General features: G+C 36.9%; 1 protein-coding gene across 2 annotated transcripts in view; it reads left to right on the top strand.

Annotated features, from left to right (window-relative positions):
- The first annotated feature begins 433 nt into the window (after window positions 1-433).
- LOC121330913 (dual specificity protein phosphatase CDC14AB-like) overlaps window positions 434-13,018 on the top strand; it is a 58,127-nt gene continuing 45,542 nt past the window's right edge. Inside the window, exons 1-3 of one of the 2 annotated variants that reach the window (XM_041277878.1) lie at window positions 434-595; window positions 6,356-6,446; window positions 7,119-7,194. In XM_041277878.1, coding sequence (XP_041133812.1) covers window positions 478-595; window positions 6,356-6,446; window positions 7,119-7,194 — 285 coding nt within the window. In that variant the 5' untranslated portion in view covers window positions 434-477. Of the gene's footprint in view, window positions 596-4,944; window positions 5,394-6,355; window positions 6,447-7,118; window positions 7,195-13,018 lie in introns of those variants that run through there. The other variant, XM_041277879.1, reaches the window with a different exon arrangement.

The following is a 13,018-nucleotide window of genomic DNA, read 5'->3' as shown; positions in this document are numbered from 1 at the left end:
GGATGAAGCTTGTAGCCTGCAAATTAAACTAGTTTTGAGAAATGTAAACAAACTGGACTTTCAGCAGAGTCTGTTAAAGTACACAACAGGTGAAACTATAGAAGAAGTGTTTGTAGCGTGTGTCTTACCCTGCTAAAAATACATTTAAAGCAGACTTGATTGTGAGATTTTGTAGCTTCACTGAACAAAACCCTTGTAATTCACACCACCAGCAACTACACTGAGCAGAGGAGCCCAGCCTCATGCTGTAACATGACTACACTGAACCCGACTTCAAACACATCACGGGTTTGTTTCCCTTCCCTGGATGAATGGTGATTCTTGTTTTTGTTTTATTAAGCAGAACGTTGTGCTTTGCGTTTTTTAGCAGTTGGACTGGACATTATTTATTGGAAAAATGAAGATAAAAGCAGGCATGACGTTTGTGTGCTCTCACGATTAAACACCAGTTCCTGCACATCCTTTTCCCATCAAGACATGTCAAACATTTCCACCTGGAAGAATGACGGCCAAAATGACAGGATGTCTTGTTACGGGCCGGCCGTTGGTCAAGCTGCAGTCTCGCACCGTGTATGGATCTCTGTGATACTAGCAGGTAGGGTCTGATAACATCGGACTGACCATTTCTTATTAGCATGTTTTATTTGACAGGACACTTGTATTGCATAATAATTTACATTAACAACTCAGACTTAAGCTAAAGGTGTAGGGGGGGATGTTCGTCATTTTATTTAAGTGTAGATGCTCAGAAGTCATATCAGCCCAAGAATCTCTGCACAGCCAGTTTGTTATCATTTTGATCAGCTTAGTGTGCTTTTGTATAGCTTTCAAAAACATTACATCATCACCTGGAATAGATGACTCCTCTGTACTACTGCTACCACTAACAGAGACAGTTAAGGTTTAAAAATAACATAGATCGATTTTTTGTATTTTCTCACTAATTATTATTTAAGATGTGTAAAGTAAATTACCAACTATTAATTAAGATTGGGCCATTTTATATGCATTCTGAGACCAAAAAAGGTCAAAGGTCAAATTTCAGGGTAATGCATTTTAAAAATACCAGTATCTATTTACATATTTGTTCTTAACCAGTTTTTTTTTTTGTCTGAGAAAGATGACTATAAATTGAATTTTATTTTGTGAACTTTAGCAAAAACACACACACACACACACACACACACACACACACACACACACACATATATATATATATATATATATATATATATATATATATATATATATATATATATATATAGTATATCAGCCTTCTATGGCATACAGGGAAAAAAAAGTAATATGATGACCTTTCAATATTATAGCTTTAAAACAATTCTTTACAAATACTATTTGAAACAAAACGTACTGAAAAAAGCTATTATTTCTGTCAAAATAAAGATAGAATAAATTATGCCTATATGCAGTAAAAAGCACTGGTAAGGGTCAGTCAGCGCACGGATTTCCTACAATCACGTTCTATATGTCTGTCTGCCTCATAGTTACTCTGTGTTTTAGAAGCGGTGTTAGCCCTTTCAGTCCATCATTTTTTACCACTTTTTACACACAGGCGGGACATTTCGTGTTGACATCGTAGCATGATTTCTGATAACTGCTTGCTGTAGTGGTGTTTTTTTTAATGTGTGTCATATACGGGATATGATCGTTCGTTGTTGAACTTCCTGTGCTTGTACATGTGTGATCGAGGGCGTTTTTTCTAAACGGAATGAGGTTTAAAATACATTTGTAAGCAAACTTTCTTTTCACTGTGGATGCTGGCGTTTTCTCCAAGAGCGCTGTCAGAACTGCGGTAAATGATACAAAACACGAAACAAAATGTATGCAAAATAGCAAAATTAATGATTTGTCACGTACACGTGACCTTTCCTTAGCCCTACCTTAAATTAACATACCGTAGTATCACCAGTCGTTTACTTGCCAGCATCTGTGTTTTTGTCTTGTTCAGCTGCAACTTCCCTTTTTAAATGACCCTGAGCGCAGTTTAATGTGTTTTGGTTTCTGAATTAAAACAGAGAAACTGTTAATTTTGAAATTAATTCGTAAAGGAGAGTCGAAAAGTCGGAAGACAACACCAAAAAGCCAAAAGCCCCAGTGTGTGTGTGTAACTCGTCTTGACACGTAAGAGGTAAAATGTATCGGAGAAAATTAGAGAACGGCTGTTTTTATTTGTTTATTTAAAAAACAAACAAACAAAAAAACTTAACTGAATATACATTTAACAAATGCTACACAGATGCAACGGTCGGTCTATACATTTTTCTGAAAAACACTACAACTATTTTTTTTTTTTTTTTTTATGTAAATTCAGATTCCTATCAGCGTGCGCCCATCTGTGTTAGTTGTTTGGCGTTAACTGGACAAGCACCCCATACAATTGCAGTGCTTCACCTCAGTGTACTGAAATATGCAGGTGGAGGCATCGAATAATGAGAAACCAGCACCCCGGAGCAGTGTGGATGAGTTCAAAAACCTTTGCTTTACTTTAGTCGGGAAATGCAATGCAATGGATGAACTGCTGCTTTACCTGATACTCAGCCATTTCATGTGCAGTACTGTATATTCAAGGTCTGATTGCAGCTGAACTGCACTAACTCCAGACTGCTCTGTCAGGCTGCTCTTCAGCATAGTATTTAAATAGGAGCAGTAGCAATATAGCAGTAGTCTAATTATTTAATTATTTTAGTGTTTTACTTAGAAAATCCATTGAAAAAATGTCATAATGATAATGCAGGTTAGCAGTGATTACTGTGTTAGCGCTATGTTCTCTAAGCAGGTTCATGCTTCTAAAACAGCTACATAATCTACCACGAGCTGTTATCCTGGTAGCCTGGGCTTCACTGGCAACAGATAGCTCTAGTAATTGAAGAAGCGCTGGACTTTCATTTTTTAAGGCAGTCAATGAGAATGCCTGAGAATTATTTTATGCGAGAAGGATATTTCACGTACATTATTGCGAGTTTCCTGACAGACTACAGAGGTACCTAATTTAGACTCCCGCTCTGTACTTTCTGCCCCAAGTCAGCAGGACCTGAAATCACTGGTCTGGCTAAATGAGAAGATTTGATCCGACTTGGAGTGCCCACAACGTGTGCAGCCCTGAAAGCGATTGTTTCATAATCTGAAGTTACACATCTTTAAAGCACATGGAAGGCTAAGACACTGATGTATTGCAATGAACGTAGACAGCTAGTCCCTGAAAAGAGGACACACTTTGCCACATCAGTCATATCAGAACCCGCCAAGGCCACCTGTTACTTTTCCTATAGGTAAAACTAATATTTGTGGCACATATTATTCAGGAAGAAGCTGGCAACTTAAATGCTATCAATATCTCTGCATTTCTTTCATGTGACTTCTCTGAGGTACAGGACTGATATCCAACAAATACGCTCAGCTATTTATTGTACACATTGCTAAAACAATAACAAAAAATACCATTTAAAAATAAAATAATGTCTGCGTCTTTCATATAGGAAAATGTGAGACCTACTAATTGACGATAATACATACTATCTAAGAACTACTGGAAATATTTTGGTGTTACCTCTATATCCTTTATGATTTAGACCCCCCCATCAGTTAGTTATTAAATATCCAGCATCCGCGATGTACTGAAGTGTCTGGTAGCATTATTTGTCAAGGGCAAGATAGCAAATAGTAATACTGAGGTGGCAGCAGGACCAATACAATCAAGATGATCATTGAGGTTCTGAATCAGTTCTGCATCCTGTTATCACCCAAATGTGGAGCGAGCAACCTATTCTCTGTGCAGTCTAGCACTGTTCAAGAAAGCCTATTCTGTGTGCAGTCTAGCATTGTTCAAGCAACCTATTCTGTGTTCAGTCTAGCACTGTTCAGACCCTGGGTCTCATAAAGGTGACCTTCCTTCAGTTTCACCCCCTCCAGCACTGCAGAAACGAGGCTGTGCTGTCACTCACAGTACAGGTTATGGCCCCACCCGCTTGACACCTCTGGTAAGCAGGCTTGCAGCACAGTGACACAACTGCACCCAACACAGAGTGGAAGCGTCTGCAAAGGCAAAGGCACGTTTTCTGAGAACAGTACAATTATTTTAATGGTATACAACTATCGAAAAACTAAAGTTTTTCCAAACATCTTTTTAACTTGAAACTAGAACTATAAAGTTATGTTTTTACAAAACTAAAAATAATAATCAGCTTAGTAAATTTATTTGACAAAAGTTATACAGCGGATTATAGAGAGAAGCTGCTTTATTGGACCGAAGAGATTATTTTCTATTGGTGATGTTGAACTATAATCTGAAGTTTACAACATATGTTATACAATATCTATATGTACTGTAAGTAAGAAATGTTAATCACTTGGTTAGATCCCTGTTTCAAATCATCTTATTGTTTAAATATATATATATCTATATTATATATATATATATATATATATATATATTATATATATAATTATATATCTAATTATAGGACGATTAAATAGATTAATTTGCTATTTAATTTCAGTATTTAAGTATATCGAATGAATAAATAAACAAGCAAATAAATACATAGATAATCAAATACATAAAAAAACAAACAAACAAACGCATATATAAATAAACAAATACATAAATAAATACAAAACTGGAGCCTTTTTGTCTCACGACAGATTAAAATCTCTGCGTACTCTCGATTTTGAGACTACTATGCATTAAACAGGTTTCTCCGTTAATATTTCGGCTCAATTTAAGTTTAACTTGCTTTCAACCTGTGTAAGATTACCAGCGGAATCCCAAACTCCCGAAGTTTATTCTGGTACTGCAGTGCTTCTTGCTCAATGTTTTCACCGTGTTCTGATTGGCCGGCGGAGACCAAGCCTTAGTAACGTCCCTTTGTGTGGTGATTGGTGCTTGGTAACCATGTGATAACGCTTTAAGATGTTGCTTGGAGTAACTTGTGTTTGCAGACATGGAGGAGAGGTGATTTGTGCTGAAGATTGGTCTCACACGCAGAAGCGAAAGTCTCCGGAGGACGAATACACATCCACTTATAGAAACTACTTTACAAACTGCGCTTTCTTCCACTTTGGGACGTTTTTTAGTGTTTGACTGAAGAATTGGAACTTGTTTTGGACCGTGTATTGACGTTTCAGTGATTATTCTACCACGAGCAAATCTGCAGAACTCTTGCGAAGAAGTTCGGTCTCGGTTTGTGGCCACCGGGAATATCCTATTCTTTCTTTCTTTTTTTTTTTTTTTTTTTTTTTTTTTTTTTTTGTTGTGGTCTGTCTCTTGCGAGTGTCGATGAATCTTGATAGCATCCCACATTCTACTATTCTTTCGACTTTGTTTAAAATGGCAGATGATAATGAACTTTTCGGGGCTTCAGAATTTATTAAAGGTAAGGCAGACTGTGTCTCGATCGTCTTCTTAGCAGTAGATTACAGTGATGTATTTAAACAATTGTCCAGAGACGCCACACTTAGTTTATGTTACTAGGGGGGTGAGGAGGGGGTGTCTGCGTCTCGGATCCATAATAAATGCATTGGTTGCTGGGGGCTCACGTCTTATTGGGACCACCTTTGATCCAATGGAAAAAAAGGGTACGCCACTAACAATTCGCGTAGTTTATTTATGGACACCATAAAAACTGTATTTGTTCCCGTATTGTAATTATAGAGGGATAGTGAAGAATGCTACTACAGATTACAATTTTCATATTTTAATACATTGGTGATAGTTGCATGCATTTACTGCCTTTAAACAAAGTAGCCTCTAAATTCACTAATTGTATTTCTTTTTATATTATTTTGTTATGTTTGTATCCATTATTTTAAAATACAAAGTTGAAGGCAGCGGTCGGGCGATAGATTCTGACAATATTTAAATACTTAAAATACATTTACGTTGGTAGCTAGTGTGTTGAAATAAACATTTGCAACCCATGGGAATGTTATGCAAGTGTAAGTCAATAGAAAGACAAATTGATCCTTAGAAGTGACAGTAGGTAGGCCTGCCGTGTTTGTAGATGCGGTAAGCTACTGACGTCACTGAAAAAGTACAAATCAAAGCTGCGGCATATGGGTGGAATCCTGTAAATTATTACAATGTGATTTACACAGCAAACAACTTTCTGCAGAAATTAATTTGTTTTTTTTAATGCCCAATGTATCAATTCCTTGTTTGTAGCGAGCCGAACTGTCAGAGTTTGGATTGTACGTATTGCATGTGAATGTTATTGACTTGTACACTATTTCTTGCTGATTTGCGTTTCTAATGATGCATATAAAAAGTAAGTATCAATAATGCTGCGCATGATGTAGCCGTTACTGTTTCTGAATTTTAACGTTTTGTTATTTCCAGATCGATTGTATTTTGCAACCCTAAGGAACAAGCCAAAAAGCACAGTAAACACGCATTATCTCTGCACAGATGACGAATTTGTCTATGAAAAGTAAGTTGCCCTTTTTTTTTGCACCTGTCTCACAAATTTCAACTGTACAGTACTTTTGCAAAATTGATATTTCGCTAAACACTTGACTTGTTCTGATTTAAAATCCCAATCAAATAAACATGGACATCTTCCTAAATATAACTGCTTCAGTTATTTGTCTCATCTTTTTTTGAAGGAATCTTAAATGTAGTTTTCCCAATGTGAACGTATATCGTGTTATTGTACTCAGGAATCTAGTTGGATTAGAATTCGTAAAGGAAGCTCTGTATTTAGAAACTGTTTAGTTCTGTAATTTGCCTTTTATAAAAGAACTTAAGTGTTAAGTTGCTTTGACTATGTTTTTGGAGCTGCTCTTCCCCTCTAGTTGCCTGTCATAGACATCTGTTACCTAGGCTAGAGCCACCAAAAAAACGATCTTTAGAAAGTAGGAGCCAACGCCATCTAGTGCACAACTCAGTTGAGCCAGGGTTACAGATGCTGGCAACCAGAACAGAACAACTTCTACCATGGAAATTGTAATTTGAAGCCACTTACTCCTTTAATAAAAGGGACCTTAATAAAAAAGTTCTAGTCTTGGTGAGCAATGGCCTAGTGAAACCAGTTAACCATTCAGCAATGAAAAAGATCAACCATCTCCTCTCCATTCTTATTGAGTGTTGGATTTTGTTTCAGCTTTTATGCAGACTTTGGACCCCTCAACTTGGCAATGTTATACAGATACTGCTGTAAACTCAACAAGAAACTCAAAGTAAGTTCATGAAAATACAACAAAGTGAAATAAACATGCTGTATGTTGTAAAAAAAAAAAAAAAAAAACACTGCTTTCTGAACACGTTGAAACCATCATTATGGTTTTAGGAATAGTCTAATGTGAACAGTCTGTCCTGTTGTGTACAGTGTTATTCTGTAGAAAATGTGCATTACTGTCTATTTAAGGATACGTTGGGGTTGTATTATAATTATTAATGGAGGTTTTCTTGATTGCACATGTGACATGTCATATCACCAGTTTTACAGTAGTAATTCAGATGATCATAAATAGATCAACACTGTAGTGGGTTTTCAAAGTGTAACTGATCAGGGGTTTGCTGCAAGATTCGAATACTCACAATTCATCAGTGACTTTTTATTTATTTATTTTTAAATAAGCCCTGCAGGCCAGGAACAGGACTGGTTTATCCACAGTGGATAGACAGCGGATTGTATGAGCCCTAGTGTACCCAGCTGAACTTAAGCGTGGGAACGTCATCCAGTGCGATAACGATCAGTTAGGTTTTAGGATTGTTAAATTGGGTGTTTGTTTTGCCAGCAGTTGTCATGAGTTTGAATTGAGAAGCTGGATCATTTCTATTTTTTGTCTGGGGATTGTGAAAGCTTTTCTGGCTTCTGGGTGAGAGGACAGGATTAAGTTGCTGTCTAGTGTGACTCTGTGCAAACAGCTGTTTCGTGCACACAAGAGCATTTTAGTGCAGTTATCTGTGCAAATGCAGATATCTTACTGTAAATCAATTCACAGAAGTGCTCAGTTGTAGCAAACTTGCTGGTGCACCATTATTTCATACTTATTTTATTATTATTTAATGTAGTTGTATTTTAATTCCGAGAAAGATGGTGCCCCAGCATAATTTGAAATTTCTTTGACTGCTACCGTGTTCTTCAGTGGTTTTGCCTGCTGTGTAATCATGTTAGTACTGCAGACCATGTTTACATTCCACATTGTTTACATTGTCCAAAGGTAGTTTTAACAACATGAGTTTTCTTCCCATCTTGAGTTGGATGTGCACACTTCTGCTGCTGCTGCTTCTGCTGCTGCTGCTGTTTCTAGCAGTGTGGTGTGTACCTAACAATCTCAGAAAACACGCCAGGAGAGAGGGGGTGTATTTGTTGAGATAAAAACCTGTATTTAATGGGACACAGCAAACAAGCTGGACTAGAAGAACATTGCATGCCCTGTTGCATTCTTATTTTGGATAGTGGCGGATAATTAGGTAAAGTAGCCACATACTAGGTTTCTGAAGTTCTGTTGACTCCTTTTAGATGTATAAGTTTACTGTACAACCTACTGTATGTATTTTGTCTTTTCTTGAACAGAAGATGTATAGTTCCTTGGCTTGTACTGTATTAAGAATGCTGAAGGTAAAGATGCAAAGCACTGTTTTTTTTTTTTTTTTTTCATTTGTGACCAACATACAGAACATCTTATTGCCTTTGCATTGTTTTTTTGTATTGGAGGTTGCTATATGGAGTGCAGTCTTGTGAAATGCTTTTGGTTGGCATGTCAAAAGTTGCATAATAAAATAAGCAGCAACCTCAATGACTAATGGCTTATTGGTTTTAACACCAAAATCATTGCTTTAAGCTGCTTTATGACTTATGATTTACTAAAGCTGGCTTGCAGTGGGGACTCGTGAACAACGCTTTACTCAACCAGAACTAAGCAAACACGGTAATTGTGCTTCTGCTTGTAGATCTCGCTTTTGCAATGTGCTTGTGTACTAAATGCACACATGCAGTAGTTATGGTTGCATGGCATTTTTTACGTATTATGCTGCGATTAAAGATGTCTGCTTTGGCCTTGACTTTTAACCCACAAATGTTAGAACCTCAGAAAAAAAACACAAACTGAGCGAATGAGGAATGAATGTATTTAATTGATATGAGAATGAATTGCAACTCGCTAAGGAAGCAAGCAGTTTCTACTAGCATCCATTTATATCGGGTGGTTTTGAGGTATGGATGTCCCTCTTTTCTTGGACATCAGACTCTGTCGCATTAAGCCTATTGCACAGGAGTTCTGGCCTCTACTTCATTGGGCTTATGGTCAGAATGTATTGCCCTGAATGTCATTACAAAAAGGCTTGGTTATTGAAAGCTGTGTCCTGGGAACCACTCGTCTGAATTTCATTAAACATTTTTGTTCCATGCAGTTGTTACAAAGTCGCCTTTGGATGCCAGTTAATGCCAGGAGAGTACCACCTCCCAGTCTTAATGTGAACATCTATTGCAAATTTAGTTGTATTGTTTGTCTATGTATCTCTCTCTGACACTCTCGGAAATGTATGTTATGTTATTAGGAACCCACTTGATTACAGAGGTTCTTTAATATGCAGTAGCTCATGTTTGAAACGCTTCGGGTAAATTGATTTGACATAATGTAACGTGTATTTTGGAAACCAGACTGTTTTCTTTTTAGTACATCAAATATCTATTTTGCACACTGTGGCTTTGCTGCCAGGCTTTGAGCTTTGTGCATACTGAGCATCTTGGTGGGAACATTTCTGATGCCCCTGGATTGATTAGTCATGTATATTTTATATCATCTGTGGAATGGGTTAGTTGCACATTCTGCAGTTGGCACAGAATCAATATTTGTTTTATTAGAACTACACACAGTATTACTTGTTTCATTTGTTTGTATACAAAAAGAGCATACATTTAGAAGTGGCATTTAAACTGAGAATTGTTTTAAATGACTACATTTGTCTTCTGTAGTATCTTTTGTCCAGATACTGTTGATGAAGTCATATAGATTGTTATTTTCCAACTGAACAGAGATATCTTTATTCAAAGCTAGATTTGAGCAAATAGGAATGTCAAATAAGGTGCTCTGTGTACACATGTGAAAAATGAGAGGTTTGCTCACCCCTTACAGTACAGATTTCTCCTAAATGATCATAATGACACTCTTTTAAGATTTTAACAAACACTATTTCAATTATAGCATTAACTGCTCTATTGCACACAGGCCTGAAGTCAATCATTGGCAATTAAATGTCAAACTATTTCTCTGGATTTTGCAAATGTGTAGTACTTAGAAAATATTGTGATACATCCCGCTGCATCTTCCGTGAGCCAGCCTTTGACATGTTTAAGAAGAGTAAAGCTGTACAGTGCGTTTTAAAGTACGTCAATCTTGTTGTAAACTACAGAAATACTGACTGTCTGTGATAGAGGGGAGAGAGACTGAATTAAAGAAATACATTAAATGGAACTTCTTTGTCAAGCAGTACTGTAGCATGCACACAGGAAGAGAGAGGAACAAAGCATTTTAGTGCTAATGCTGCATATCCTTAGCTTTAGACTAGCAACGATTGTTAAAACATGAATGCCGGAAACTGGATTGTTCATACAGTATACAAAAGAAGGTTAAGTGGAAAATTTAAATATATTTGACTGGCTTTGACCTTGTCCTAATGAACCGTGAAAGGAGGAGTTACCTTTCCTATTCCAGGTTTTCCATTATTTGGTAATGTGAATCTGTCTGTACGAATTATATTGTACAACATGTATTTAGGAAAGGGTAAGGTAGTACAGTTGGAATGAGCGGCTTGTTTTTATATCGATATAAAGACATATTCTAAAAAGTCTGGATGTTTTTAGTGTGTGTGTGTTTTTTTTAATTCTAAGGGAATTGAGTAATTGGTTTTACAGATAACAACATCGTACATTTGTTTGCCTCACTTTAATGGAGGAGTCTGTGCCGAACAGCAATGCAATTCGAAAGGTCAGAGGCTAAGGCCTTGCCTTCACTATGCAGTTCAACGTTATAAGTTGGTTTTAAACTGCTATATATGGTTAGAATCCACACCGCATAGTGTTTCTAATAAAGAATCAAACTCGAGACTGGTTTTAAATCAGATTGCATCAGTTAGTGTAGTTTGCCAGAAGTGTGGACGGTGTAATACCAAACAGCATTTTTTGTGCATCCTCCACTATCCCACAATGCTCTTTTAATATGTTTGGTCCATGGACATTGGAAGTACTGAGAACAGGCACCTGAAGGAGTCGATCAATACAGCTTCATTGTATACAGTTTTGTGGCTTATGGTGGATCGACATGGTAAGATGCTGAAATCAAGACAATTGGCTGATATCTGGAGCTATAAAATCGTTCAAAACGAAATCCACACATTTATGATAAAGTGCCTACTTGTATGCAAGAAGCAAGCTCACCGGTGCATGAGCTCCATTTTGCTGCTAGTAACTGTAGCCAAAATATTTGAATAGTGTTTGCACTGTACGCATTGACTTCAACCTAAACATGAAATGGTACTTCAGAGTTGGATTAATTAGAACGTTTTCAGCTGCGGTCCTCGAGATCGATTATGCAGTGTGGACATAGCCGAAGAGTCTATTTAAAGGAGGTGATGGTGAAAATTCAGAGCATGTTTACATGATCAGTGAATAAGGGTCCACTCTAATAGAAAACTGACAGAAAAAAACAAGATTAAACAGTACACTTTAAAACTGAGATCATGCATGTTCCACTTTTGCAAAAGCCATTGCTAAGATTTTGTATTAAGTATTACCACTGTTTATTTTGTAGATTGTAAATTAATCCGTTTGTAGCTTTAAACTGACTTAGCAGTTTCCCCCAAACCATCGGAACAATGAAACTCTGTGTTTGTGTTTGCGTTTCTTTTGTATAAAGTGCTTTCCACCTGCCTCAGATTTCATGTTTGCACACATGGCTTCATACCTACCATGTTTACCTTTTTAATTCCGCCTCGCTATTCTCTGTAACCAAGATAAGCAGTTTATCTGCCTTCAGCTTCTTCATCTCTTCAATCACGTCATAGTAACCCCCAACCATTTATAGCCAACCTGCACAGGTGTATGCACATTTCAATAGAAGTTTTCACTTGTCATTTATGTCATTTGTAACGTGGGTCATTTTTGTATATATTTCTGAAGATACTATGATTTGAGAGTTAATATGTATGATTGGAATGCAACTCGTTCCACTGACAGGCAAACACACTTTTGAAATGGATTGCTTGAATTGTAATAAGAGGTTGCCGGAGAACAAAGCTATACATTTTTGTTGGTTTTGTAAAATGCTCTTGAAAGACGGCTCTCCGGAGACGACTGATTGCAGTCTTTGCGCTGAATAGCGAAAGCTAACTAGACATACTCTAATGCCCTAAAAAGCCATTTAAGCCTGACCGAAACTATTGCATTTTTATGAATTTCACACCGCTCGGTCACCTGGGAGGTATAAATAAATAGCGTCAATTTTGGTGATGACAAATGATAAAATTGTACACTTTGCAGATGAAATGGTTCTGGTGAAAGAAATCAACAGATGCATTAAATGCGCGATGCTGTAGTCTTACAAGTTGCTGTTGCTTTCATGTACCTAATAATTTCCTGTACTGCAGGTCAAATGTTCTAACTGATCCAATCACGTGACCTTCAGCAAAGAAAATGATTAACTGCAAGCAAACAGTAAAGCATTTGTATCTGTGTTTAACTAAAAACCAAACTAAAATGTGTATCCTGATGAAAGGGGAACCAATGATAAGATTGAGCACACAAATAAGATGTAGGAAATATGGTTTTTATTCCATGCAATTTACAGGGCAGAAAGTCTTTTTAATTGAATGGATTCTTAACATGCCTCCGGGATATGACAAAGATTAATTGATATGCTTTACATTAGCTTGCTGTCAAACATTTAATACGGACTTGTTTGGGCTTGGTGTATTAGATTTTTCTCTGATAGGTATGCTGTACACGCGAATGGTTAATCATTTTTAATCTTTTAATTTCCTGTGTTGTGGTATATTACT

The sequence above is a fragment of the Polyodon spathula genome, chromosome 18, assembly GCF_017654505.1.
Source record: "Polyodon spathula isolate WHYD16114869_AA chromosome 18, ASM1765450v1, whole genome shotgun sequence".
In the NCBI taxonomy this organism is placed as follows: domain Eukaryota; kingdom Metazoa; phylum Chordata; class Actinopteri; order Acipenseriformes; family Polyodontidae; genus Polyodon; species Polyodon spathula.
Note: the sequence above shows the minus strand (reverse complement) of the source record. Positions and strands in the feature narration are given on the sequence as shown.